This window comes from Aythya fuligula, chromosome 24 (genome assembly GCF_009819795.1).
Source record: "Aythya fuligula isolate bAytFul2 chromosome 24, bAytFul2.pri, whole genome shotgun sequence".
NCBI classification, from domain to species: domain Eukaryota; kingdom Metazoa; phylum Chordata; class Aves; order Anseriformes; family Anatidae; genus Aythya; species Aythya fuligula.
The window spans coordinates 1,338,984-1,366,876 of NC_045582.1; the positions used below are offsets into that span (position 1 = coordinate 1,338,984).

General features: G+C 42.2%; 3 protein-coding genes across 3 annotated transcripts; 1 reads left to right on the top strand and 2 right to left on the bottom strand.

Annotated features, from left to right (window-relative positions):
- Window positions 1-202: 202 nt before the first annotated feature.
- On the bottom strand, window positions 203-3,551 carry SOST (sclerostin). The gene is made up of 2 exons (XM_032202804.1): window positions 3,332-3,551; window positions 203-861 (listed from the first exon to the last, which is right to left on the bottom strand). The coding sequence occupies exons 1-2, from the start codon at window positions 3,549-3,551 to the stop codon at window positions 440-442; spliced, it is 642 nt and encodes a 213-aa protein (XP_032058695.1). The 3' UTR covers window positions 203-439.
- A 5,980-nt stretch (window positions 3,552-9,531) lies between these two features.
- Window positions 9,532-19,849, bottom strand: DUSP3 (dual specificity phosphatase 3). The gene is made up of 3 exons (XM_032202707.1): window positions 19,690-19,849; window positions 14,371-14,597; window positions 9,532-11,986 (listed from the first exon to the last, which is right to left on the bottom strand). The coding sequence occupies exons 1-3, from the start codon at window positions 19,809-19,811 to the stop codon at window positions 11,781-11,783; spliced, it is 555 nt and encodes a 184-aa protein (XP_032058598.1). The 5' UTR covers window positions 19,812-19,849; the 3' UTR covers window positions 9,532-11,780.
- Window positions 19,850-19,973: 124 nt separating this feature from the next.
- LOC116498540 (ras-related protein Rab-18-B-like) lies at window positions 19,974-27,120 on the top strand. The gene is made up of 7 exons (XM_032202860.1): window positions 19,974-20,090; window positions 20,178-20,233; window positions 20,576-20,637; window positions 22,730-22,802; window positions 23,734-23,852; window positions 24,662-24,728; window positions 25,605-27,120. Exons 1-7 carry the CDS (start codon window positions 20,026-20,028, stop codon window positions 25,775-25,777), a joined length of 615 nt encoding a protein of 204 aa, XP_032058751.1. The 5' UTR covers window positions 19,974-20,025; the 3' UTR covers window positions 25,778-27,120.
- Window positions 27,121-27,893: the final 773 nt, after the last annotated feature.

Below are 27,893 nucleotides of genomic sequence, written 5' to 3' on the forward strand. Positions count from 1 at the left end.
TCCCCCGGTGCTCCCCACGCCTCATGCTTGTCCTGCATCATGGCACTTGGAAAAGTGGGAAAGGGATCGTGGTGCTCCCATCACTTACAGGGAAGCCGAACGACCCCTAACAAAGTGTGATAGTGATTGTCACCGTAACAGCTTCGCCCTCCTCCACCTCCCTACGTGCACAAGCCGCGAGGCCTCATGCGAATCTCCCAGGTGTACCTCTCCTCTCAGACTGAATTTAGGTGTTGCTACCACCAGCTCGGTTTATCTCATTCTCTTAGCAGACCGTGACTGCTGTAATCTGACAGATTTTGACTATGTGAGCCTTTGACCCAGCTTAGCAGAAGGAATTGGAACCCACTGCAGTCAGAACCTCATTCTGCGGCCTGTGAGTGCCGGTTGACGTTTTGTAAAATATCCAGAGCTGCTGGGCTGTCCCACTCGGAGCGACCTAGTAAGCATTTTCTAGCTCATGCTGGTTTGACTTGCTGCTCCTGGCTCTGGACAGACGGGGCTTCTTGTTCTTCTGCGGCCTGGCGGTCTCCTTTCCAAAGTCCTTCAGCTCAGACTGGTTGTGGAAGCGAGTGTAGCGCTTGCACTTGCAGGCCGTGACAGCTCGGAATTTGTAAGTCCGAGTCTCTTCCTCGGGACAAGCCATCTGGATGCGCTGTGTGCGGGTGTGAGCGGGGATGCAGCGGTAATCCAGGGCGTTCTGCCGCCACCACTTCCCCCGGCCGATGGAGTTGGGGAGGAGGTGGGAAGGGACACACTGGCCCGAGCACACCAGCTCCTTGACGGGCTTGATGCTGCGGCACGGCCCCTCCGTCAGGTAGCGGGTGGTTCGCATTTCTCTGCAGCTGAAGTCGGAAGCATCTGAAAACGAGAAGCCCGTTAACATCTGGCTACTTCGTTCCCCATCCCCGAGAAATCAGCCTTCTCGGGTCTGCAGCACCTAGCTCAGACATCCCCAGTGATGGATTTGGGGGTGTCTGGCTGCTCCAGCTGTGACCCGCTGAGTACAGGTTGACCACCAAGTGGCCACCAAGTGACCACCAAGATCCTGCCCTTGCCACCAGGCAAGCTCTGCGCCAGGCCATGCCAGTGGGCATCTGAGCTTCTGAGTGCAACCCCAGTGGCAGTGGTCACTCTGAGGGGAGTTCTGTTGGGATTCTGCTGGCTTCGTTTACCAACAGGCAAAACCTTTCCCTACAGCTCCTCATGTGAGGCCTACAGCACCATGTGAAGTCACGTTATTGACCTCAGAGGTTTGCTCCTGATTTAAACTCTTCTGCAACAAGGAAAGTGCTCCTGAAGTGAGTTTTAGTTAGTGTAACGTGTTCCAGGTGAGGGAAAGCAGCAGATAACAGCAGTGCTATGGGATTCCCACTCTTCAGGCATTATGTTTTCTAAGTTTACTGTTCTCTAATAATCCCACAACCCACATAATTTCCTTCAGACAGCTAGAGGCATCTCCTGGCTGATTAAGAGCTTTATGGTGGTTACTCCTCCTCCTCTTTTTCCATTTTTTTTTTTTTTTTCCTTAATGGATATCTATTGGCAAATGAAACATTAGGAAATAAATATTATTTTTTTAGCATGCAGGATTAAGAAAAAGTTTTTTATTGTAGGGCCCCTTTTCCAGAGGGGTCTCTTTTGCCAGCTGGGATGCTTTGCCTCTTGACATGTTTGCAAGGCACAGAATTTGATTTTTGAAGGTGTTTATCAAAGAACTTTATCTAGATAAACACACAGTGATGTTCTTCTGTTGGTGAAAAGAATGATTTTAAGTCTGGAACACCGCTTGGGATGGAAATCCTCAAGGTCAGCTTACAAATGGAAGGCTGTGTCTGTCAGTCCCGGTCTCTTTGCTGTGCACAAGGTGCTCCCCCCCGTCCCTTGTGCCTCCAGAGAGAATTCTGACCCTGACTTGTGAGCAGCAGACCAGTATTTATACAGATGTTTTCATTCTTGTTTCTCCCGTGGAGAGCAGAAACATGTTTTTAGTGCTCAGGTTTATATTCATCAAAGTACAGCATGCAAGACTGGATGTTTTAGAAGTTTTAAGGACTGTGTTAATGAAATGAAATGGTCCATGTCTGAATCAGGTGCTTTGTACCATCATAGCACATAGGCAGATACAGATGAATATAAGGATATTTGCCTCAGCTATGAAGGTTTCTTTTCTGTGCATATACCTCCTATCTTGCATGTGCATGGGTTCCACAAGCTGCAAAATCATTTATGGTGTTCTGCAACCTCATGTGTCCCTGGAAGGTCTGGCTGCTTTTGGGGGATTGTTTTGATTTCTTGTGTTAAAGACGTTAAAGTAAGCATGTGAGACCATTGCATATCCTGAATAATGTCCAATCCCCTTTTCTTGCTCTTTTCCACCTGAAAACCCATGCACATTTCAGTGGCACAGATTCCCCAGTTGCTGCCAGAGTGGTCAGAGGCTGGAAAATGAAGGTTTTCAGATGTCACTGCCAAACCGACCTGCCTTGACCTGGTGGTTGGTGGGAAGCAGAGTGCTCCCCTGTTGGGGATTTCAGACTTTTATCAAGTGGCACTCTCAAAAAGATTACTCTTTTTTTCCTCCCTTTTAAATTAGTGCTATGCTGTAAACACCCTAACTGACAGCTAGAGCAGAAAACCACAATTCCCTTCCAACTGTCCTCAAAAAAAAAAAAAAAAAAAATTAAAAAAAAAAAATTAGCTAGCTCAGATTTGCAATGCACAGTAGTGGAAACCATATGTTTGATGAGCTGCTACGTGCATTTGGCAGCCAAATGTGTTGGTCTGAAGGACCAAGCTTGCCCAGTTTGCCAGGAGGGCTCTCTTTCTAACCACCTGTCTGATGCTAACTCCCTGCCTTCCATCCCTCCTCACAAAGCTGGTGTTCTGCACCATTGCTAATGCCAGACATTTGCCCAAATGCAGCACCAGCTCATCTCTGAAGTGTGTTGGTGCCTTCAAAGTAGCCAAATCGCTCCCAAAATTGCACACCCCTGCAAACCAGGATCCCCTCCAATTCATTTGGGCATGAATTCCCACTGGGAGGGCTTTAACTCTTTTTTGGCTACTGGAATGTGGCTGAAAATCTGGCTGTTAGCAAAGGGCAGCGAGCAGCACACCTCTCAACTGGCTGAGAGCAACCTCCCCGTGCCTCTTCTGCTGTGTGATCTCCAACATCCCTAGTCAGAACCTACCTCAACACTTAGAAACCATAGTATTATTTTCACCTCCTACTTAAATTCCTTAATAAATAACAACAATCTGATAACAAGTACACTCTTACAGCTGCCTGCTAGGGTCCAAAAGAGTAACGTAATGTTATTTTTCTTACCATTAGGGTCTGGAGCTTGTTGTATGTGTCTTCCCCCATGCTTTGCCTGGTTCATTGTGTTGTTGTTGCTGTAAGCCTGCTCCATCGGTGTTTCTGTATTTTCGGTGATCTCAGGAATGATTTCTGTAGCATCATTTTTAAACACTTGCCACCCTTCCACAGATCGAAAGGCGATTTGGATTAGGACGCAGACAGAGCACACTGCCCAAGAGATCTGCATGGTGGCAGCCCACAGATCAGCTTTTCAGCACCCTGACAGCCTCAGTTCCCAGCAAAGGCAAATTATTCCCCTTTTTTAAATCCTTTTTAGAAGCAAGCCAGCCAATGACTATACAAAGTGGGAAGGGCCAGACAACAACTCATTCATCTCAGCTTTTGTCAGTGTGAAATAAAATGGGTGTGTGGGGGTGGCTTACTGACAGTATTCTACAGCTTTGACATGAAAACTTCTCATATTCTTCATTTTTGTGCCTGGCAACGATGCTAATTGACAAGATAGGGTGAATTGCAGCCTGACAAGTCTTTCTGCAGGTTTCTATGTTTGTTTTGTGTATTTTTGTTGTTGTTGTGTTTTGTTTTGTTTTATTTGGTTGTTTAAACAATGTTATAACTAAAACCTGCTTCTACCACCATATTTGAATCTTTGGCTATTGTCTTTTGCAAAGGTTTTTGAGACTTTTTTTTTTTTTTTTTTTTTAAATCTTTTTCTTCTCCCCTCCACCTCCAGGTATAGAGGAAGCAGACCTAGAAACAGTAGCTCAGGAGTTATGCTTTTCAGTCCCTGCAGGCAAAGGATTGGGGAATTGCTTTTTTTTTTCCTCCTTTACAAAAAAGGAGCTCTACATTTTGTGTCATAAATGTACTGGAAGAAACAGGAAAGAGCTTCTTTTCAAAATGAGAAGTTGTTTTATTTAGCTTCAGTGTGTTTGTCAGGGTAAGCAGCCAGGATGGTGCTCACCATGCTTTCTGAGGTGCTCTACCTTTTTTCCTCTTTCCTTTTTTTTTTTTTTTTTTTTTTTTTTTAATGCATTGGCTGTAATATCATTACTTCCTATTACTTCTGCTGACATTTTGCACAAGTGTTGAATACAGGACATTTGGTTATTCTAAACACAAGAACACAGCCAGACTGATTTCTGTGAATGATGCAAACAAAAAAGGAGAGGGAATTGGTGACCTTATGCCTCAGGCACCTATGCCTAAGCTTTATTAATGTATTGTGTTTTAAAATCTCATCTATGGTATTCTTTTTCCTTGCAGAAATAAGATGATAATGCGGCCAGTTGCATAACTTCTGCAGTTAAAGAGCACAAACATTTCCGAGGTATTTACAAAAGATGGCAGGCTAGATACATAAATCAGAAAGAACCTCATGTTTTAGGAAGATTAGATACCGAGCTCCTCATAGCTCCTGAAAGCAAATGTGTGCTTAGAGCAGTAAAGGGACACTTGAGCATGTTACTGCAATGTTTGTCACATACATCCTCGTGAAAATATTTCATGTACGAGAGATTCCAAAGTGATTCACTGGGCTTCAGTAATTTTAAAGATTACTCGGAATGTCAATAACAGCCTCTGACTTCTCCTCTCTCTCTCTCTGAATGCTGAAAACAGTTGGGGCTGTCTGGTTTTTCCTTATTACTGTAGGGAACTCGTTACCTAAGGCTCACATTCCATTCTGACAATTCCCCTGACCCGGCAGGGAAAACAGGTGTCACCAAATTTAAAGTGGAGGTGGATTCTCCCTTGGTGTGACCCTGATGATAAATAATACAAACAACAGTAATGACCGGAGGACATTTCACCTCTTTGGCCTTCCACACTCACAGACAGACACACACAGAGCAGACACATTGCTGCTACTGCGCTGGATGAGCTTTAGCCTACCTGTTCTGGTGGTCTTTTCCTAAAATACCAGCATCTGAAATATCCTGTGGCATGCTTTCTCTCCGACCAAGATCAGAGAGATTAGCAAGTCTCGGAGAAGTCTTCATTTCCAAATCCTCCATAGAGTCTCTAAAAGCAGTGGGGCATTGCGGTGCTTACAGCTGCGTGCACTCACTGTCTCTCCTCACCTTTCCCCTTCCCACAGCCCAAATCTTACCCTACCAGCTCAGGCGCTACACTGTTGTTAGGGGGCATGCAGCACACAGTTTTCTTCATACATAACATCTTTCTGAACAGCCAGAATGTGATTCTTCAACACAATTGTTGTCACACAATTTGCCTCAGATGTGCTGTTTCCTTTCTCCCTATAGTCAACATCAACAGCACTGATGAGCTTTCATTAATAACTTCCAGTTAATGATGGTCTGACAAGCCCAAATACTGAGCCATTGCAAAGGTTTTTCCAAGTATAATTTCCCTCACTTCCAAATAAGTATTTTTGGCTTAGAGCTACAGGTGAAATCAATTAAATGCCAGTGGCACACAGCTTCATGGGGGCATCACCCGATTTCCCACCAAATCAAAGGGTTTCTGAAGGACAGACAGCAGCCTGGAAAGCTGTGGAATCAGCCCTGTAGGATTTGTGTGGTTTCTATTTTTGTTTATTTATTTCTTCCAAGAACAGGCTAGACTGTTATATGTATTTCAAGTTATACTTGAAATCGTGTATGATGATTGCTTGAGCTCTGCTTTCAGGCCTTATAATATAGATATGTCATCTTTTTCTTTGTTTGTACTGAATAAGGAGGTAAGAATGACCAGGAACTTAACAGGGTTTGTAACTTGTTATTCTTCTTGTCAGCTAGGAACACCACCAGGACAGTGACCTTCTCCAAAGTGGCCCCACACAGCTCACGGCTCTGCAGAATACGGCCAAAAGGCAGAACGGGGGAGCACGAGAAAGTTAAGTACTCACAGTCACTGAAACTTTGCTATTTGTTACCTTATTTAAATGTATTTGAAACTGTATGTCTTTGCCTGTCAAAGCTCAGTTTCTTTTAATTTCTTTTCATGTAGTGTCTGCATGGAGAATGTTTCCAGAAGTTATCACTGTCAGCCTAATCCTACTACAAAGGAGCAAATTCACAGTAATCTCTTCCCAGATAAAACATAAAAAGTTTCTTCAGGTAGTTTCTCTAAGTACTTAAACAATCCCCTCTCTTAACTGTCTTAACATTTATCTGTATCACCCAGTGGGGAAATAATACGAAAACTATGAAAGTCAAAACCAGAAGCTATATTTAGCCTCTGGCTTCAAACCTCTTGTCCACGATCCAGGAGAGCAGCCTAATAGAGGCAAGAAAAGAATCCAAATCCCATAGACATTCAGATTCCTTAACTACAAACACATTCTTCCACATCCTGTAGCTGCTTGCCTGCTCGCAGCACTTTCTGAACCAAATCAAGGAGAACAGTCCGGGCTGTGGCCCCCATGAACAATTGATTTTTGCTCTTTTAATGAAGCGCAGGAGAAAAACAACAAAATATTTGTGACTTATATCAAAGGACACTTTGAGAATGACCTGAGTTTGGATCCACTGTAATCAGAACTGGGATACTGTTTTCTGAGCTGGAAAAACACCATCCTTAGCGTTGCTAATAAAGAATCAGATATGTGATTCTATGCTTCTAAGTTATTAAGGGATACAAGGAGGGAATTAACATCCTATATTCAGCCTGAATCCCTTGCTGCTACTTTCTTGACTCAAGCCTTGGTCCTAAAGTGCTTGCTGTCCTGGGAAGGCATGCCCAGAAGAAACAGTTTCTGCAATTGGTTCAGTCCACATGTAGCTCCTGGTGCCCACCAAGCACCCCCATTCCCTATTCCTGGCCTAGGAAATGGGGGTGCACGGTCCCGTTAGGCATCCACGCACAGTCTGAGCTCATCTCTGAACTCTGGCTCTTCATTTACACTTTGCCCAGCAATTCTGTTTCTGAAGAGCTCGTTTGCTTCTCAAACACTTCTTTTCCTAAGATGCTGCTAAGTCACCCTGCCCACGTAACTCTTGTCTCCCAGGAATTCAGCTGAGCCACGTCCCTTCTGCATGCAGCAGCCCAGACGCTGTGATATGGCTTCTAAGTAGCCAAGAATAAATGGAATCTTATTATTGTCCCACCAGAGACCAGCAAATGCACTGCTAAATCATTCCAGCAGCTTGCCTTTCTGATAAGGGTACATCAGATTCCCACAACAGCTCTGCTCAGGGATGGAGTGATGTCTGCAGAATGAATAGCAAGCTTACAGCTCCATCTGGTGAGTCAGCTGGCCAGCAACCTTGGCATGCTGGAATTAAAATACATTAAAAAAAAAATAAAAAATCCCTCAACTGAATTACTCTCACAACCTGCATTTACAGGGCTTATTTCCAAAATAGAAGAAATGAATAGTTTGTCCAAAGAATGAGAACTGGAATATAATTATTGCCTATTCAGAAGTTACCAAAAAAAAAAAAAAAAAAAAGGAAATACAACTGTCTCCATACAGCAGTTTCTCTGACACCAACTTAATGTTAGGTCAATGCCATCATAATTGTCCCACATTTTTTGTTGCTTTTTTTTTTTCTTTTTTTCTGTTTACCAGAGTGGTTTACATTTAAATGTGTTTCTAGAGCTCCAGGGATATGAGAATACATCAGAGAAAGAACAGGGGTTGTGAGAATCCTGTAGAACAGCTGACAAAAATGAATGACATGGAAAATAAAATCTGTTTCAAGTTAAAGGCAGGCTTTTTCTCTCTGCTAATGTCCATCTGACCTTTATATGATTTATAGATTTTAATAATCGTTTGAGAATGGTATTGTAGTCTTCCAAATCCAAATCCTCATGAAATAATAACCCCCAAAACAAAACTACTGGGTCCCAAATGCTCATCAGGGTTCCGAATTGTAATGCCATATGCAGGATGCCTTAGCTAGCACAGGAATAAGGCCACGAATGCTTACTTATAAGTCCTTTTAGCTACCTCCTCAGGCCTGTTCTATTTTCAGATCGACTCATTGGCAGAGCCCAGAAAGTAATTTTAGAAGAAACCTCTGTGCTATACTAAGTGAGATTCCGATAGTCAGTCCCTCTGTGCTAAAACTATTAAAATAAACTAGCAAAACTAATAAAAAAAAAAAATAGGAAAAAAAAGTTCCAGTACTAGCATCAGAGATTTAACTAGTTCTGGCCAAAAGAAGACAGCTCAGTAAAACTACTTAAATGATGATAATAAACATTGCGAATATCCTGTTGTGTTTTTTTTCTTATTCAGCAGGAGGAAGCATCTGACACAAGTTTGTCTTTCAGCTCCAGGACCATGTAGTGCTGTCACACAGAGTGCTTTTCATCCTCAGAGCCTTCTATGGAGATTAATTCTCCTGGCACCAGGAGAGGTAAGCCAGATATACTCCTGTCTGGGAGAAAAATGTGTCCAATGCTAACACAGGCTCAGGGCTGAAAAATGGAATTGGAATACAATGTGTCACAGCTGCTAGTCTTGACTCTGGGTGCTGTTAATTCTAATTTAGAAAGGACTTTGCAAAATGTGAGCTTTCCAGCAGTGCCCCATTGCAACATCCTCTCCTTTTGCAGTTCAGAGGAGCATGCTACATGCAACATGGTTGCTGCCAAGGGGGTAGGTGTAGTCCTAGCTGCAGGACCAAAGAAAGGGTGAGGATGCACTCAGAAAATGTTGTTTTTGCTTTGAATTTTATTTCTAGGATATAAACTTCTCTCCTGAGCTTATGCAATGGCTGAAAGACTTAGCTCAGCACGAGGTACAGGGCGGATTTGTTTTTACACATATCATCATTTTAGAAGGCTTATTATGTAGCTGAACTTTCTTCTTTGTTCCTTGCTATAAAATGACAATAGCTCTCGCCCCCACTGTTCCCCACTTCCTAAGTTCTCTAACTCTTAAGTACAAAAACCCCAAGTTATTGCATTTTCTTGCATTGTGCTGGATTTGACACGGTAGCTATCTTTGTTCTATGACAGATGCAAATTTTACAGAGACCCTACTTAGCCTATTCTAAAAGCAAAGCTGGAAATGGTTTCATTACTGAGTCATCCATCAGTAACACACAATAGGATATACGGTCTCAGAGCTCGGGTTTTTAAATCAAATTGAAATGGTGTTTTCTTTATTTAAATCCACCAACTATTCCAAAATGTTTGTTAAATAAGCTTTGTTAGACTCAGATTAATGGGCCAGAGTATCACCAAAGTTACCACCAGAAGTAAGCAGGGACCTCCCAATTAAAAGGGCATACTGAGCATAAGAACAAATTCCTTTATTTTTGATGTGGCAGTATTTCTTGATTTGTCAACACTTCATACAGTTCATTATAGACTTGTAGAACTGTACAAAAACATCACCACATAGCAAACAGACTCCACTTCAACAAACCATTTTGTTTTTATTCAGACAACTATTAGCCTTTTTGTAGTCTGTGCAATGGTAACAAAAGATCTAATGCCTAATATTTTCTTAGCTCTTTAATGGACGGGAATTTTTGAGTTCTATGTAACAGCTCAAAGCCACAGTGCATGCACATCGATCTCCTCTTTTTTTTTTTTTTATTTGTAGCGTGGACAGGCATTATGAACATATGGTGTGAGATGAGACAGGAAAAAGATCTGTGCACACAGTAAAAAAAAAATTAAGAGTGTGATTTGTAAATAAGACTACAGTATGGATGAAATAGAATAGAATAGGTAAGGCCAATATTCCTATTCCAGAAATTATGTAGTATGAAAGTAGTAACCAGGAATTTTGAAGCAGCAAATCATTTAATCCCAATACAATGGGAGAAAGCAAACAGGTATGTAATTTGCCAGTGAAATTTACTACAGCTCATTATTACTGAAACATTCTGCTTCAAAGCAAGCACTAAATACTGGCTGACTGTAGGAAGGTGAAAGGAAACAACCCTATGTACGCAGAATGTTCTCCAGTTGCCCCTTTAAAGGCCACAAAAGGCAAAGGGCTTCTTGATTTGGCAGTTCCCATCCTATGCAAGGAAAAAGAAATAAGTCCTGTCTTCAGCCAGAAGAAATATATCTGCAGTTTAATTTCAAGCAAGTTATATAGCTATATAGGTAGCAAAAAAACAAATCAATTAGAAGAAAAACAATCTATGTCCTTTGTGATTTGTTGTTTAGTGAAATGAGTGCACAAAACTGGCTCTGGGCTTACATGGATTACTAATACAACAGTGTTTCTAGTTAAAATAGTGTTTAGGTTTTAAAATCTAGATCTACATAAAAGCACAGAAAAGAAAGGAACACAAACATCTCAGGGTTTTGTCAGTTTAACCAACAATTCTAGGTTTGCAGTAGGAGATCCTCTGCATTAATAGTGCTACACTAACTGACAGGCACACACACCCCGAGTCAGGCATACTGTAAACAAAGCTTCCTCTCCCATCACTGCAATGACTCATTTCATCTCCACGTCAAACAGCATCAAGACATGATTTATTTTAATAAAAGGAAACGTTTCCTGTTCCACGTGGTACGTAACAATGTTCATTTCTATTTAATGGAACCATGCAAACAACGAAACGAGTCAGAGTGTACCAACAAACTGTTCTGTAAGCACATCTGTACTGCAATACTGGAAGGAATCTATGTATGTGATCGTTCCATTCTGCATTAATAAACAGCAAAAGCAAAGGAGGGAGAGAGACTGTAGTTCAGTACAAACCTCAGGAGCCCTTCTATTCTGATACTTAGGACTTTTTCACACACCCAGTGCAAGCACTCCTAAATACAGACATTATTTCTTCCTTGCTGAAGTCTGATCCTCAACATTTACTCAACATTTTTTTCTAGTATGAGTTTAAAACAAAGATTAAAAAAGCATTTATCAGACTTTCATGTCAATCACAACAGCAAGAGGTACAAATAGTCTTGGAAATACAGTGTGCATCAAGATCAGGCGCTACATGGCTTTACTACCACACACTGTGTATTGCATATATCCACACTAAACACAACACTGCATACTTCATTTCACAAGAGTGCACCTGTGCATTTGCATATATGCTTCTCCATTCCTTGAAGCTCCTACACTCAAACTTTAGGCACCTGTGTGCATGAAGAAGCTTTGGAAAACACAGTACTTCAATTAAGAGTGAGAGATGTGTTGTGGCTCTCAGAAAATGGTGCTCTGGTGGGAGAAAACACAAAGCTTAATGAGGCAATGCAATGTCAATGCAAAGCACGTGTTATACAGTCTGCAAGGGGGCTCTGAAATACTTGAGAAAACAGCTGTTATCACGGGAGTTGCCCCTCCAAACACACCTCTTTATTGCAACAGCTCCAAGACTCAAGTGACACCATTTGGTGCCATCTTGAAAGACAGACCTACGGTTTGAGAAAGATACTTTCACTAGGTAAGAGCAGGCTGTCTGTCTCCCTCACATTCTGTGGCTTAGCTTGGGGGTAGGGAATCTAAAGCACTTAACATATCCTCCGGTGATTTGAGAAACTTTCAAAAATACTAGAGCGCTCTGTTTTAGGGCTTCAGTTTGCCCTCCTTCACTAATTGCTCATTTAGCTGGCAAAGCTGCCTTAGAAAGCCATCATTAGGGCCAATCTCTCGCTTCTGCCGGACAGTGACCAAAGCAGACTTGACATCCATGTTCTGGCGAAGCATGAGGTAGGCGATGACCAGGGTAGGAGAACGGCTGTAGCCCTCACGGCAATGCACAAACACTTGTCCTGCAGGGAAGACAGGTCACAAGGTGGGTTATAATGGAGTATGTGATTGAAAGGCAACATGAAATAGCTAGGATGTAAGGCGTAATAATTAGTTCTTCGGTAGCTTGAGGACTCTAAACTCAGAATGCTGCCAAAGCTATGTAAAACTTGGAAGAAAGGGGCTATCATAGTTGGTTGCTACTGTCTGTCATCACGAATAATGCAGAAAAACCTAGTTCTACATCACTCTACTAAAATGTATTTGCTACCATATTACAAAGGCCAACCTGTGCCTGTCCATTTTTCTCCTATCTTTGTATTTGAGAACAAATCCTGCCCCTAAAGATGACCAGTACCAAGGAGCATACATAAATAATGCAGTTTAAAATATGCTGAAGACAGCAACATGCTGTTTGTCATACTCTGCATCTCTTCAAAGACATCCAGCCTTTATGGTGCACTGCTGGCAATTCTTATGCTAACCCCATGTTGGATCCTACCTGGCTACTTCTTTGGCTGTTTCTGAAGTCACACTAACACTCTTGTAAATGAAACCGCTGATTATGCAGCAACAAGAACCAGGAGTATCTAATCACACCACTGCCAGCACCAATAAAATGCTTCCAGCTAACTGATTAGGGAAATCATTCCTCATATTTATTGGGGAAATGCTGTAGGTTGGTGTCCAACAAGAATTAAGCAAGCCACTAATCCCCTTGAGAAATTTAACTCATTTTTATTGTTTCTCAGCTGTGTCCTCTTTGACCTGCTTTTCCAGACATAAAATACAGTCCCAGGCTACTCTCCAGGGCAAATTCTTTCCCGAAACAGGAGAACAGATGAACTGTACATACACTTTTTCATGATGACCACAACTTGCTCTGAACCACACTAGCAGAAAGCCTGTTACCACATTTGCTCTGAGTTGCAGAGGCTTTGCAGCTCAAGGCAAACCTCTAATCAGAAGCAAGTCAAACAGCTAAAACAATTTATTCTTCGTATTTCCTGAGGGCCTGTAGCCATGAATTAGCAAGCTTTAGAGATCCTTAAGCAGGTTTGTAGAAGAGAATTTATTTCCTGTATACAAAAGGGTTTCTAACCTTCCTCTGGGAAAGGCAGCAAGTCTTAGGGGCTGTCTTTAGAAGGGCAGACCTGCCTTCATTTAGCTACCTTCCCAAACTTCATGCAGCTACACTGCTAAAACAAAACTGTGGGAGACAACACCACTGCATCCCTCATTGCTTCACTGTCCTTACTCTACACTTCACCGTCAAACACGACTATCCAATTTCAGTAGGGAGTTAATCTTAAAACTGGCTCCAACATCACCCAGCCACAAGTTTGCTCTTTGTCTACTGCAGTAAGAAAATAGTGGCAGGCACTGTAGACAATATTAAGGCTGAAAGAATCACCAAGTAGAACCGGTACTGTAAATTCAGATCCATTCTGCAACTATTCAGAGGACTGAGATGAGTTTAACTCAGTGGGAACAGTCATGGCACAGCTGGCACTGTTAAAACTCTTCTTCCTGCTGCAGCCTGTATCACTTGGTCAAAAAGCAAATTGCAAGAGCTGTATGTTAATTCTCAGAATTTTTATACTTTACCAAACTGGAGGTAAAATTTCTCTCAATCTGTCCAAAGCACATCACAGCTCTAGCTCCTCTTTTGCCCACTTTCTTCTTTCACATTCACTCGTGAAGCAAGAAAGAAATCAAGCATATGTAGAAATAAGTGGTATGCTGAAACAGTCAGACACGAAACACTGTCTGGCCCACTGCACTATGTCCTCAGATTTCTGCTCTGAGGAAACTCTAGAAAAATGTGGCAATCAACAACACTGCAAATATCATCTCCAAGCTTCCTGGAATGCTAGGGAATAATGAGGTAATTGTCACACGAAATAATAAAATAAAAAATGTTAAGGCTAGAGTCTCCATCCTTACTGTACATTTGAAAAGAAAGCACATAAGAGGTTGTGTGAGTACTCTACAACAATGCAGTACCTGTATCATTTTTGTCTCTAACTTCTAGTGTTCTTAAACAACATTTAGATCCTGCATTTATTTTCTGGATTTTTCCTATGATTTACCATGTCTAAGGAAAAATAAGGACACGTCTTCCTAGACAGGTGCTATTTTAGGATGCAGTTGCTGTTTCACTTTGCAAAGTCACCCCTACAATGACAGACTTCCACTTAACATATACTGGACGTCCACAAGTACAGACAGAAGATTGTTTTATTGTGTACTCAGGTGTCTTTGATCCCAAGCCTTGATCTGAATTACTGACTTGCCTGTTCAGCTGAAAATCTGAGCAACGAACCATTTTAAACAGTGAAGTAAATGACTAACACATATGCAGTGCACAGAAAACACGGCAGAAAGACATTTCAGTTTGCCTTACCATCCTTCTGGGAAAGTGCTTTCTCAATAAAATCAGCTGCCTCCTCAAAATAGCGACTGAGGTTAAATTCTTGTGTATCGTTAGCTTTAATGCCATGGTATCTGATGCCTGTGCCTTCATAGAATTCTGCATTAGTGTTCACATGCATGAATGACTTCCCCTCTGCTGCATTCAGAACATGGGTTATCCCCAGGCGCTGCAGCTTCGTAATGTTCTTGGCTATGAACCTGTACGATAAAAAGTGTCAAGAAAACGATTAGAACTCGGTGAATGGTCTCAGTATTTATGATGTCCCCAGAAGCTAACCAAAAGCTTTTATTTTTCTGTTAATAGATGCTAAATACACAGTGCTCCAATTAGCTGCATATTCTACATCCACAGAAGTATTTAGAGCCCCAGTCACTAATTGTACGTGAGAGAAGGCTGCTTTCTTGGCTGATAACTGAGCAGAGAACACCTGAAAATCTCTTAGATGCTACTAGAGCATAAAGTTATTACTCTTTCCAAACATAAAATTCTGACCAAATTAAGAAAGTATAGGAGGTAAGAGAAAGCCCAGGATAGTCACTCCCAAGATTAACCACTATCTACATACGCTAATTTAAGAGCCAGTTATAAAAAGCCTCTGCTGCCTACGACCACTGCTGCAAGGGCCAGGTAGCAGTACTTGCTACTCTAGCGGATGGTCCGAACGTTCATTTTATCTGAACTTTGCTTTACATAATAAGTAATACATAAAGGAGATCTAGTTGATCACAGCGTGTGGTTGCCTAGTAAAATGTGAGCCCTCTGGTCAACACCACAGAAAGTGACAGGTTTTATTTCAGAGAGAACTCAGTTCCTGCACTCTCTATGAAAAGATGTAGCCTCAACAGACATAAAGGTTTTTTGTGTTTGTTTGTTTTCTTTTTTTTTCTTTTTAAGGCAGCTTTCACTGTGCGTGTTACTGGATATGGAAATAGAAATCTTAGAAAAATCTCCCCAAGGCTCAATTCATAAGCTGCAAATTCAAGGAATCTTAATATTAAGCTCAGCTAAGCATTTGTGTATTATATTTTTGGACAAGTTTCTAAGGAACGGCAATGCATCTCAGGGTTTTGGCTGGACACCTAGCAATTTTTTTAAAAATTAATATAATGCCCAAATGAGTTAGTCTGCATTTATATGGATCTCCAAGTGTCGTGCGTTTGCTCACAATTTGCACATAATTCAAGGCTATATGAACATCTAGAGCGTTCCTTTTCTCCTAATGACTCTTCACCCCTTAAATTATAATGTAAGCACATGAATCCTTATGCATGAGTGAAGCTCCTACATTTTCGGCTCTCTGTGCCAAACAACTATGGCGATGGGCCAAATATCTGCAAAGAACTTCATTACCCAAACAAATGTTGACAGATTTTTCCATCTGGCAGGACATCATCTGTGCCAGTGGACAAGTACCAGTGCCAGGGGAATTCTGCTTGTAACACAAAAGTAACTCCTACAGGGCAAGGCCAAAACAGAAAGCATTAATTCAGTTGCGAGTTCCTATGTTTTGTCTGGTATAAGTAGCAGTAGGTAGATGGGTACATATCTGATCCTGGCTGGGAGCAGTAGGAGCTTGTGTCCAACAACATGGCTGAGTCTGGCAACACAGTTCTGGCTCACCTGGAGGCAACCACATTCTCAGTGAATGATTTTTTCTGATTTATAGCCGATTTCCTTACGCAGCTGTTGGTGAAAAACAGAGTATTTGTGTACCATTTCTTTTTCTCCTTCCCCACAGTCGGACCTCTCCCTAACATTTCAGTCCAGCTGCATGGTGTTCAGTGGTGAAATGCTAGCTCCTACAGGTAGTAGAGAGAAGCTAACATCAGCCTCTTCTGTTTCCCCAGGAGAATTCATGGGACCTTGTCTGTTCTCAATACAGAAGTTCCCTGTTCCTCACCCTGTAACAGCATTAAGAAGTGTTTCTTTGAGTAGAGATGAACAATTTTACCAACCACAAAACACAATTCTTAGGAAATGGTGCATCTGGAATTAAGGGTACGTGAGGCTGTAAAGGATTGCCATATGGCATTATCCATGCACCTGGTCACCTAAGCAAATAAACCAAGCGAATAAACCTAAATAAAAATAACAAATAGCAAATAACCTAAGCAAATAAACCAAATCCTTAATATGGAATAAAAAACCATCCGATAACACATTTTAATTTCTACTGCTATATTCATGTGAAATTGCTTCCTCACCACTTCTTCCCTTAGAGTCACTCAATTTAATGTTAATTTTGGGAGAATGTCTTTCATACTCCTTACAGCATGCCCCTTAAGAACAAATAATTGCTTCGTTCCCACACACTCCAGCAGCCAGAAAACTCAGGTGTGTCATCTGCCAACCTGATAAAGATGCATGCTGTCCAGCCGTCCCAGTCATTGATTAAGATGCTACACTCAAAGACATCTTGACTTTTGCAGTAATAGGAAATGATTTGTACTTCTGACATATTCTGAATTGTCTTGCTGTGCTGTTGCTTGGAAAATAAGTAATTGTGCTAATGTCACCAATATCATAATTCTTGTTTTAGTGATAGTACATTTTGACTCATCTTCAGGAACCTTGTCTAATCTCTTTGAAAGGTTAGAATTGTCTACTGTGAGATGCAAACACATTATTTTCAAAGTACTTTATCATTTTATCTCTGTGTTTCATTAATTATAACTTTTATGTATTGCACGCCAAGATGCAGTACCTGACAGATAAATTAGCATCTGACACTCTGACCCAATTTAATCTCATCCTCTTTAATGTCTCAGCACTGTCAATTTTATCCAAAGATGAGTCACTCATATGGAGAGCCAGCAGCACCCCAATGCAAAATATTTTAAATGGCTTTGAACAGAAGTTTCTGAATCTCACTCAGACGTTTTACTTTCTTCCTATGAATTCCTGCATAAAGCCTGTTCAATTTTTATGGCTTTTATGCCAGATATTGGGACTCCAATCTCCCCACATTCAAACTCTCCACAGATGTGGCTAGTCTGTAAATTCAGATTGTTACAAAATCTCTGCCATCTGTAGCCATAAATGGGGCCTGACATTGCAAAAGCGTTTGATCCGTCCAAGTCAAAGCAGAGATCTGAATGTCAGAGCTAATGACCACATTACTTTGTTCTGCTGGACTGCTCTCCCCGACTTCCCTGTAGCACAATGCAAAGTGCTTCCAACAGCTCCTCAGAGATTTGCTAAGAAGATTTGTGCAACAAAGGCCAAACCCGAGATATGAGGCGAGTGCCAGTCTGATGCACACTGCACCGAGGCGGCTGAAAATATGAGCTGTACCTCAAGCTCTGTGGAAGGAACAAGACAGACTAATGATCTGCAAATACGGGGCCCAAACAACGCTGAGGCTTTTTTCTTGCGCACAGCAGTAAAAGCCTTCTCGATGCCTTGCACACTGCTGGGCCCACATATGCACAAAGGCTGACAGGCCGCGTGCAGCGTTGGTTTACTCCCCCAGCAGTTCGTGGATGAATGAGTCAGGTCATAAAACCAGCTCTCTCGTTAGCCTTAACACAAGGAGAGTACAGGAGAGGGACACGGAGCTGGGACTGGCACAAGAACAGACCTGCACAGCTCGAATTTTTGCAGGATGACAACTACTATAGCACAACCCCGTTTGGTACAAAAAACCCTCTTAAGAGCTGGTATTATCTCCCATCTGGGGCTATCAAATTCAGTCTGCAGTGACCGAATCGCAATACACAGCCACGCATTCAGTTACAGCAGTGCATTATCTTAGCTCTTTGTGGATGCTTCACATATATTATTGCTTACTAAGGCTCGATAGATGAAGTAGGTTGTTTGTTTCAACGGTGAAACGTTTTCGGTTACTTCTTACCTCTAGCTGTCCTCCCCAGTTCTTCAGCATCCTTTTAAAAACCCTGACAGTAGAATCAGACATCATCTGTCAGTCCACCCAGCAGTTAAACTGTTGTCTTGCTACAAATTTCGCTAGTGCTCAGGATGACTTTGATTGTCAATTATTACATAAAAAGTCCTTCTCTGAGCTAAGGATTTCCAACAGACATTTTCCATCTTGGAACTTACATATGCATCCTCCATTATTATGCAATCTTGAATCTAAATATATTAAAATCCGTAGTGTATAATTAGACTAATTTACTGAACAATGAAAACTACCCTCTAGTTGCTTGCTACCCTTAAAATTATTTTTAATTATTTACTGCACAAACAACTTATTTTCAGACCCTGTGGGCAATGGCTTCATATCTTCAGGTAACTGCTAAAAATATGAAGAAGGTGGTTGTCAGCAGACCATTATTTGGGTCCTATCTCTAGATGAGTGTGTCCCACATCAACTGGGTGTGACCAAGGCCAAGTCTGGTTTGTCTTGGGAGAATGTTAATGAAAACTGATGGGTTTGACTTATGTTTCTGTAGGAGTTAGAAACTCCACGTAAGACTGAGAATCTGCTGTTCTAGACACATATCAAGAGGGCAAAGGCAGGCAGAGAGTCAGCAGGAGACGATGGGAATGGAACTGCTAACTGAAAGAACCTTGGTGCAAAAAATAAACATCACATGGCTGAGGGAAGAGTGGTTGGTGAACCCTGAACAAGCTTTTCCCCTTTTTAAGTGCTTTTATCCTAGCCACATCTGTAAGCCTCTGGCTCATGTCTATTGCTATTTAATTGAGGTTAGTTAGGTCTTTGAGTGCAGAAGCATTCATTTGACCAATCGCTGCCTGGGGAGGGGAGGCGACTCCTATTAAACCTTTGCCTTATGTCATTTTGCACATGGTTAAACTGCGACCTAACATGCCCATGGCTCCTTGGCTCGTTCTTCTCGTTCCACCTCTTTCCTCTGGCTCAGGGTCATTGCACTGGCTTCGGACACGGCTCCAGGAGATGCTCCTGCACGTCCACCTCGGCCATCCCGGCTCTCCTCCCTTTTCCATGCGGGTTGGCGGCGCTGACCACGGCGTGCGAGCAACGTTAGGAAAACACCGGGAAGAAATAAAAGCCCGGCGTGCTGGCGTAACCTTCCTTCACCTCTCTGCTACCTCAGAGACACCAAACACCTCAGCGGGTGCCACCTCAGCGGGTGCCACTTTGGGGCTGCAACTTTGCCAGGCTCCACCAGCAGCAGCAGCCCCCAGCCGGGCCTCGCACCCTCAGCCTCCCGGAGGCCCGGCGGATCCCAGCACCTCACCCCAGGCCCTAACACCCCCACCCCGGCTCCGGCTTCCTCACAGCCCCCCGCAGCCCCTCGCAACCCCTCGCGGCCCCTCGCCTCGCCTCGGGCCCGCACTCACGCGTTCCCCACGTGGATGCGCGGCACCACCTCGTTGCTGTGCGCGCTGGGCAGGCTGTAGCAGCCGCTGCCGTTAGCCAGGAGGTCGTTGAGCTCCTCCACCGAGATCTCGTAATCGGACATGGCCTCTAAACCGGCCCCCCCCCACCCTCCCCCTTCACCCCCTTCGCACCGCCGGGGCCTCGCGGAGCTCAAAGCGGCTCGGCCGGGGCCCCGGCCCCGCTCCGCCCCGCTTGGCACCGGCCGCCGCCCGGTAGGCGGAGCGCCCCTTCCCCGTCAGCTGGTTCCGCCGGCGGGCAGCGGGCATTTGGCTGCGACCCCCCGGCTCGGGTGGGAGATGGAGGCCTCGGGCCTCACCCTCAAGCTGCTCCTGATCGGGGACAGCGCCGTGGGGAAGTCCAGGTGAGGCCTGGAAGGGGTCCGGGGGGTGCCTCCCCTCAGCTCCTCCGGGCACCGGGCTGATTTCTGGCTTCTTTGCTTGCCCCGCAGCCTCCTGCTGAGGTTCACAGATGGCTCGTTTGAGCCCTGCCTGAAGCCCACTATCGGTGAGGCTTGGGGGGCTGTGAGGGGGTGGTGGGGTGGTTATGGGGGGATTAAGGGGGCTGTGAGGGGAGATTAAGGGGGCTGTGAGGTGGTGGTGGGATGGTTATGGGGAACAAGGGCCTCTGTGAAGGGAGAGGGGGGCTGTGAGGAGGTGGTGGAGCGGCTATGGGGGGGAATAAGGGGCTCTGTGAGGGGAGAGGTGGGCTGTGAGGGGATGGCTGGGGGCTATGAGGGGAACAGGGGGCTCTGGGCAGATGGCAGGGGGCTGTGAGGGAAGAAGGGGGCTGGCTGTGGGGCTGCCATCCACCCGGTTCCTTCTCATAGGTCTTCTTCTCATGTGGCAGGTGTTGATTTCAAAGTGAAGAAAATGGTGGTAGATGGCCACGCAGTGCAGCTTGCAATATGGGTAGGTTCTGTTCAGGACAGATGTGGGAACTTCTTTTTTTTTTTCCACCCTCTTCACTAACATCTGCATGCTGAGGTTGTGCACTTGTGCCAATGTACAGAGGGTAGAAAAGTCAGTCTTGAAAAGGTCAGCTCTTGACTTGCAGCATTGCTCGGAAGTACACCTTTTTCCTGTTTTCTTAGTCTCTTAGAGTTTTTATACACGCATTTATATGTACGCCACGTTTGTCAGACTGAACACAGGAATTGGGGGGCGAGGTTCTTATAAAACACAGATAAACGCTTTGTTGCTCTGGTCTGGAGATTTCCTTCAGTTCCAGTAGAGATCAAGTGCTCATTCCTGCACTTACACCTCTGTGTTTCAGTAATTCTGTTAGACTTATGAAGATGTGGCCTTGCAAGAAAGGCAGGTATTGCATGCCTGTATGACCCAAGACAGACAACACTCAGGTCGAGTCAGTTGCAGAAAAGTGATGTTTTGGTGAATGTTTTGCATGATTTCCTGTAGGGACTGTGCTGATACACACTCTGTAGCATATCAGAAACACTGCAGACACTTTATTCTGGTTAAAATGATGGAAACAAGAGTATAATTATGAACTATGTAAAGGTTGGTCTGGATTTATTGGGAGACTTCAGCATTTGCCCTGAACTATATTTCCAGAACATGACAAGTGGGAAATCAGATTGCAGCTATATTTTCAGGCTTATTTATAATATTGCTATAGTTCCATGTGTACTCTCCTAAATGGAGTGAAAGAGCCCTAGAAAGAGGAGGCTTTATGTGCATGGTCATAGGTATTTCAGAAAGAACACACTATTCAGGATGAAGTAATTCGGACTTCTGAAAGGACAGCAACATGCCTTGGGCTGGTATTAACGAAACTAAGTAAGTATCAAAATGGGCATTATTTCTTTGTTTTCATTCACACTCTGTACAGAATGTAGAGCAAGAGTATTGAAGTCATGGTTGGTCTAGCCAGTGACCATGTGTGTTGGCTGTATTCTCAACATGCTGCATGCAAAGCAGAAGCTTTGCTCAGAGTAACCAAGAAATGTTTGGCCTCGTAATTACCCAGGGGTGTGCCTCCTTGCTGGGCAATGAAAAGCAGGGCCAGAACCTGCACAAGTCGTATAGCTGGAAAAGGCACTTTGCAGCAGTCTGTAACAGCATCAGGAGAAACTGGTAATTAGGGGGAAAAAGCAGGGCAGTTGTGTGTGTTAAATAAAAACTCCAATGCATGTACAGAGCATCAAGGCTTTTACTTTGTTATCTACATGTTCATGGATACCTTGGAATATTCTTAGTAAGGATGCCTGAACTAAGTCAATATATTGCTGGTTTTAGTCTCACTCCCTTTTTTTTTTTTTTTTTTTTTTTTAAATACAGCAAAGTAGAAATAAACGATAACATAGCTGTTAGTCTGTCTATTGTAATCTGTACATATTCTTCTCTGTACAATTATAATAATAAATTGTGTAACTTCTTCGCCTCCTTGTTTGTTCTGTGGGGTTTTGAATTTCACATTGCACATAGGAACTATTTGAAAGATTAATGAGAGTGTGACATAATGCAGTAATAATTTAATAAAATTATTTCTTTTAAATTTCTTGCCTGTTTACAGTCTCATTAAATTTGGAATAGTTCTAACTGAATTTTCCTTTCCTGTTTGGAAGGAACAAAAGGTGCATTACTTTTTGGGGGAACCACCATTTCTCCTTTCTTGACTTGAAAACCAGTTACTCCCCACCTTGTTCACTTCAGCTGACTGTTAGTTGACTAAACCCAGCTGCTTGGCTTGCAGGAATAATCTTTATTTCTTTCTTTTACATCCCATTTACTTAGTTGTTGTCTCACTCGTGGTACAAGTATCTGTGCTTCTCACTTTAACCTTCAATCCAGTCCTCTCCAGGCTTTTCTACCCCGTATTTTCTGTTGCTACTGCAGTTTTCTGACTGCTTCCCTCATTCTGTTATGGTTTTGTTTGTCCTTGATGGTCAGAAAAATGTTATTTTGTGTAATTTAAGTTACCTTTTTTGTTCTAAATGTATTTTTTTTTTTTGTATATGTGTTTGTTTGTTTTTGCCTCTAGGACACAGCAGGACAAGAACGCTTTAGAACACTGGCTCCCAGTTACTACCGAGGAGCTCAAGGGGTTGTTTTAGGTAGGAAGCATATGGATGAGAAACACGATTGCAGAAGCGTGGTCTAACTACCTAAATGTACATGTTGTTCCTGTGATTCTCAGTGTTTTTTACAGCATTTCTGAATTGTTAGTTCAAACACTGAATATGCAAAACTACTGGCAAGAAATAATGATTCTTTAAAATACTTTAAAATAAAAATACAGCAGTGTCACTTGGCAAGGGATGAATTATCAGCTTTGTAATAACTGTTCTGGTGAATTTCTGGTCATAAGGCACGTTGTTTTTTGTATTTTGTTTTCTCTAATGTATTTTTTATTTTTTGTTAGAAACTGTGATTAGAATATGTGATTACCATAAAACATGAGGTTTACAGCTCAAATTATAGATGGCTACTCCTTTTCTGTGTAATTACCAATTTAGAAAAAGAGAGCAGTGTTATTCTCAGGGATTGTGACAGCTGAACACCCTGCTGTACAAAATATTCTTTCTGGACATGATGCAGCTTTTTTTAACTTTAGTGATTAAATGAATGCAGTTATGAAGTGACCAAAAGTCACTTTTTGCTAACACCCAGAATGGTGTTAATTAACAGCAGTGCATACATGTAATTATATTTTAAATGAGGTGAGAAAATACAGAATATTTTAAAATATTCTGTGTGGCCCAATTCAGAACTAGCAACAGGTAAAAGACTTCAGCTGTGAAGCCTGATTTCCAGTCACAGATGCGTTGCAGAGATGCTTATGTTCTGTAATCCCTGGTGACTTTGGGTGAGAACAGCCAATATGTTCCAGCTCTGGAAAGACCATATGGCTGCATCTTTCTCCAGTTCCCTAATACTGCTTATTATTTGGGGCAATATGAGATAGTAGGGACTAAGTTCTGCCATGATGAAGTAAACGTTGATCAAGGTTCTACATCTGTTAAGTTCCTTTTCCTCTGTTACCAGTGTATGATGTTACAAGAAAAGACACTTTCACAGGACTAGAGAGCTGGCTGAATGAGCTGGAAACGTACACCAACAAAAGCAACACTGTGAAGATGTTAGTTGGCAATAAAACCGATAAGGTCAGTTTAGAAATGCATCATCTTACACTCTTCCACTGATTGCTCAGTCATGATGGAGTATAAATGGGTGATAAGCTCTGAAACTAACAGATCTCTTGAGTGAGGAGGTGATATGCTCATATGAGGAACCTAGGCTAGGCAGGCTCCATTTACTACCTCATTTGGGAAGCAGATCTTGTTAGCTTCCTGGAAATGCTACTGGAGAGATGCAATTAATAAGGGTGATTCTATGAAGGGAAGTCACTGCATATATCTGGGTGGTTTTGACATATCTTAGATGCTTGCAGCTTAGTGAAATGTATTTCACTCTTGCTTTACTACAAGAGGTTTCTAGTGTAGCTATCCTGAACTATGTAACTGGAATTTTTATCTGGCTGCATGTCTGTATCGAGTAGTTAACGCTACTAGTGTCTTGAAATTTTGGTGGCATTATCCTCTTTTGCCATCTTTTTCAGTTATCTTTGGTCTGCTTCTTCAGCTATTTGACAATTAAAGCCTCCTTTCTGGCATGTACCTTGCTACCTGCTAATTTAGAAGATAATAATACATCTATTTCCTGCTGATCTGATGTTGCTGCTCTTCAATTTGACCCTCCTTCATTGGCTCTGCCTAATAGCAGTAGTTCTTTGCAGCTTTTAAGCTGACTGTAGAACAGGGAAAATCCAGTTGAAAATCCATTGCTACGTGGCTTTATAGACTTTCTCTTTCTTTTCAGCCAAACTTCAGTTCTGCAGTGGTGCTTTTCCAGGGAGTTCCTAAAACTGGCAAATGTAGCTTATTTTAGTCATGTTCTTCATTCGTCTCTGCAGCCTGATCGTGAAGTAGAGAGAAGAGAGGGACTCCAGTTTGCTAGAAAACGCTCGCTGCTTTTTATAGGTAAGTAACTGTGCCAAAAAATTGGTAAGTTCATGTATATATTTTGGCATCAATAAATAAGCTGATTTCAGGTCATCGTTTTGTTTTGTTTTGGAAGTGAATTTGGGTTCCTGTTGTGGCAGCAGTTCCATATGCATGGCTGTAGGTTTTATTTTTTTCAGAGATGCTCTGCACTGACTGTAATTGAAAATACTTTTTGCTGAAAGTGAGATTTCCTTCATGTACTGTGTAGGCATGAGTTCTATATTTTCTTGAATGTTTTTTAACTCAGAGTCTTAGGGACTGAAATCTCTCTCCTAAGTAATGCTAGCAGGGACCACGGATATTTTTTTTAATTTCCAAGTTTGTTGCAGGGACATAAAAGACAGATATAGTGCTATAATATTAATAATATAATATTGCTTAGACAGTAAAATGTATGATGTGGAAAGATAGGGAACAAATTGTGTAAAATAGGCACCTTTTAGGTGAAGTTTCTTAAAAGATTTGGAGAAGGATCTATAGCAAATACATGGGGAAAAAAAAAATGCTATTCCTTCTGCTTTCTGTGTTTCCCAACTTAGTTCTGGAATAATCATCTAATAGATATGTTATTGCAACCTAAGAACAATTCCTGTTTTCTAGGAGAGAATGGGGAATGGTGGAAGTTTTCTGGGTGGAAAAATTAGATGCTTCAGACAGATGGGATACATTTCTGTTTATCATTATCAATGTAGGTGTGCCGTTAAGGGATAAAGGAGATGAGGTTTACTAGATGAAAAAGTTACAGTCTTCTCTCTGGTCCTAAAAGAACTTTTTACAAAGAGGAGTGCTCTGCAAATATGATAAAAATATTATTTTGTGTTCTTTTTTCCCCTCTCTTTTCCTTTCCCCCAGAGACAAGTGCCAAAACAGAGGATGGAGTGCAGCATGCCTTTGAGGAACTAGTCATAAAGATCCTGCAGACACCAGATCTTTGGGATAAAAACACAAAGAAGCAGGGATTCCAGCTGATGGAATCTTCGCAGAAGGAGAAAAGCTTATGTAGTGCATACTGTCCACTTTCTTAAATCTACAGGTGCCTGTTCTGTCCAAGCTGAGTAGACTGCTGAAATATATACTAAGAAATTTCAGGCACTAAACAGTGCCTTGTTTGACTTGCCACCAATTGTGTGTAGATCTGAAAACCAAGCTGATCAGCAAAATACTCTTTTATTCCATAACAATTTACTTCTCAGTTATGTGCCTCTGATATCTCCAGATACCAGTATTACGCTCTTTTGATAACTCAGATTTTTCACTAGTAAATCATAGTGCTTCTTATATTATGCTTTTGCAGTACAGCAGCCAACATGTTCCTTTCCTGACATTCCTGCTTTAAAACAGTATTCCATTTTGGAATATCAGTGAAAAGCTTATCTTGCCCAGAATGACAATGGAGTTTCTCAGGCAGCCAGCTTCGCTTTAATGTAGTTATCAGTCAGGAGTCAACCTGAACAGTGACTTTGCTTTTCTATTTCGCATAGTTTTAAGCACTGGAAATTCCTACGTGCCCCCAGATAACAAGCTGAAGTGCTACTAAATTTTAGGGTTATAGTATTCACTATAATATTCAGTAACATTCTGCAGGAAGAAAATTCTTCCTCTGCAGTACACTGTAGGTTATACCTTGCTGCTCTTAAATACCTGCATTTCAGAGTCATCATTTTGGGTCAGCTTACAGTGTGGGTCCTTCCTTTAGTTTTCTGCAAACCCGTGTTTCTGCCCTCATTTAGCAACTGCAGGGCTAAAACTACGTTTAATATAAAATGTGCTGGTGATAGACGATTGTCCACTAGGAAGAGTCTATTGCTACCAGATAGCTGCCTCTTACCTTCCCTCCATCCCCGTTGGACTCGCTGCCTTGTCTTGAAAACAAGCCTTGAGTCATGGAAGATGCTAACCTAGATTCTGTCTGCTCTTGGTAGCAATGCCTCTAGGAGACTTCTGGTTTGGGTGCTTGCAACACTGTAAAAGTAACCAAAAACTTAAAATAACCAAAAACTAAAGGTGACCAAAAATTTAGGGACAGCATTTAAAATATAAGCTGCTTGTAAGCAAGTGACAAAGCCAAAGACACTCTTATTACAGGACATTGTTGAATTGGAACAGAAAAGGTTAGCCTTTCTTAGGATGGGTATATCTTGGTTCATTGCTATCTAGTTAAGTTACATTATTCATAAGAGTGTTTTCCTGACTAACACCACTACTGAACCACTGTTGAAGACAAGGTGTATAACTTTAGCTTTACTTTGGAACTATTCTAGCCCTTGTTCTCTATACAGTGCTTTTTGGAGCTGTTTTCATCTGTGAAAAGTATGTGCATATAATTCTTTCTGGAGTAAGTAAATAAAATACCTGCCTTGTGTTTTTACATCTGCTTCTGTTTGTTTTGCAATGAATGTAAGTCTGTTTGTCTTGCACTGGATATACATGGCTGCATGGATGGAATATGAATTCTATGTATTTCTCTCTGCTGAAACCAGTGTGAGGAGGAGGATGATGTCAGAATTTGTAGTGGCTTTTAATGTCTTTAGCAATGGAAAGCACATCTCGTTGCAGCTACATGAAGGATGCTTCTTATACCACATCCTGGTTTCAGTCTGTAAAGTGTCCCTTTAGAATGATGTTTATACTTTTGAGTAAGTACAAGAAAAAACAGTTTCTGCTGCCTTGACCTATGGCAGCTGGATAGGCCTTCTGCAAGCAGTTCACAGAAGGTAAGGACTCATCAGTGAGCAAATGTCTATGAGCAAAATGCGAGTGTGTCATAATGCAAGATTGTCTGGAATCTCCAGGTATCGCTGTAAACAGAACATGGACAAACAAGACTAGGAAGTCAAGTTCAGAAGATGGGAGGCCGTGGCAACTATAACAAAACCACAAAAACAGGTGGGAAGGCTGGGAAGGAGACAGTCATGAGACGATTGAGATGAATGGCCTCTGAGCAGTAGACTGTAAAATGGTCTTGGTGCATTCTCTGCTCTTTGTCTATTGTTCTGGTGATGGAAATGACTTTGCAGTGAGCCTGTCAACAAGTTAGTCACTTCTTTCCTATGTTCCCTGGGGTTTAGGAAGAGATGAGACAGAAGACTACATGTAGTCCTGTTGAATGTGGGTGAAATTGCTGAGCTTTTCTGTGCTACA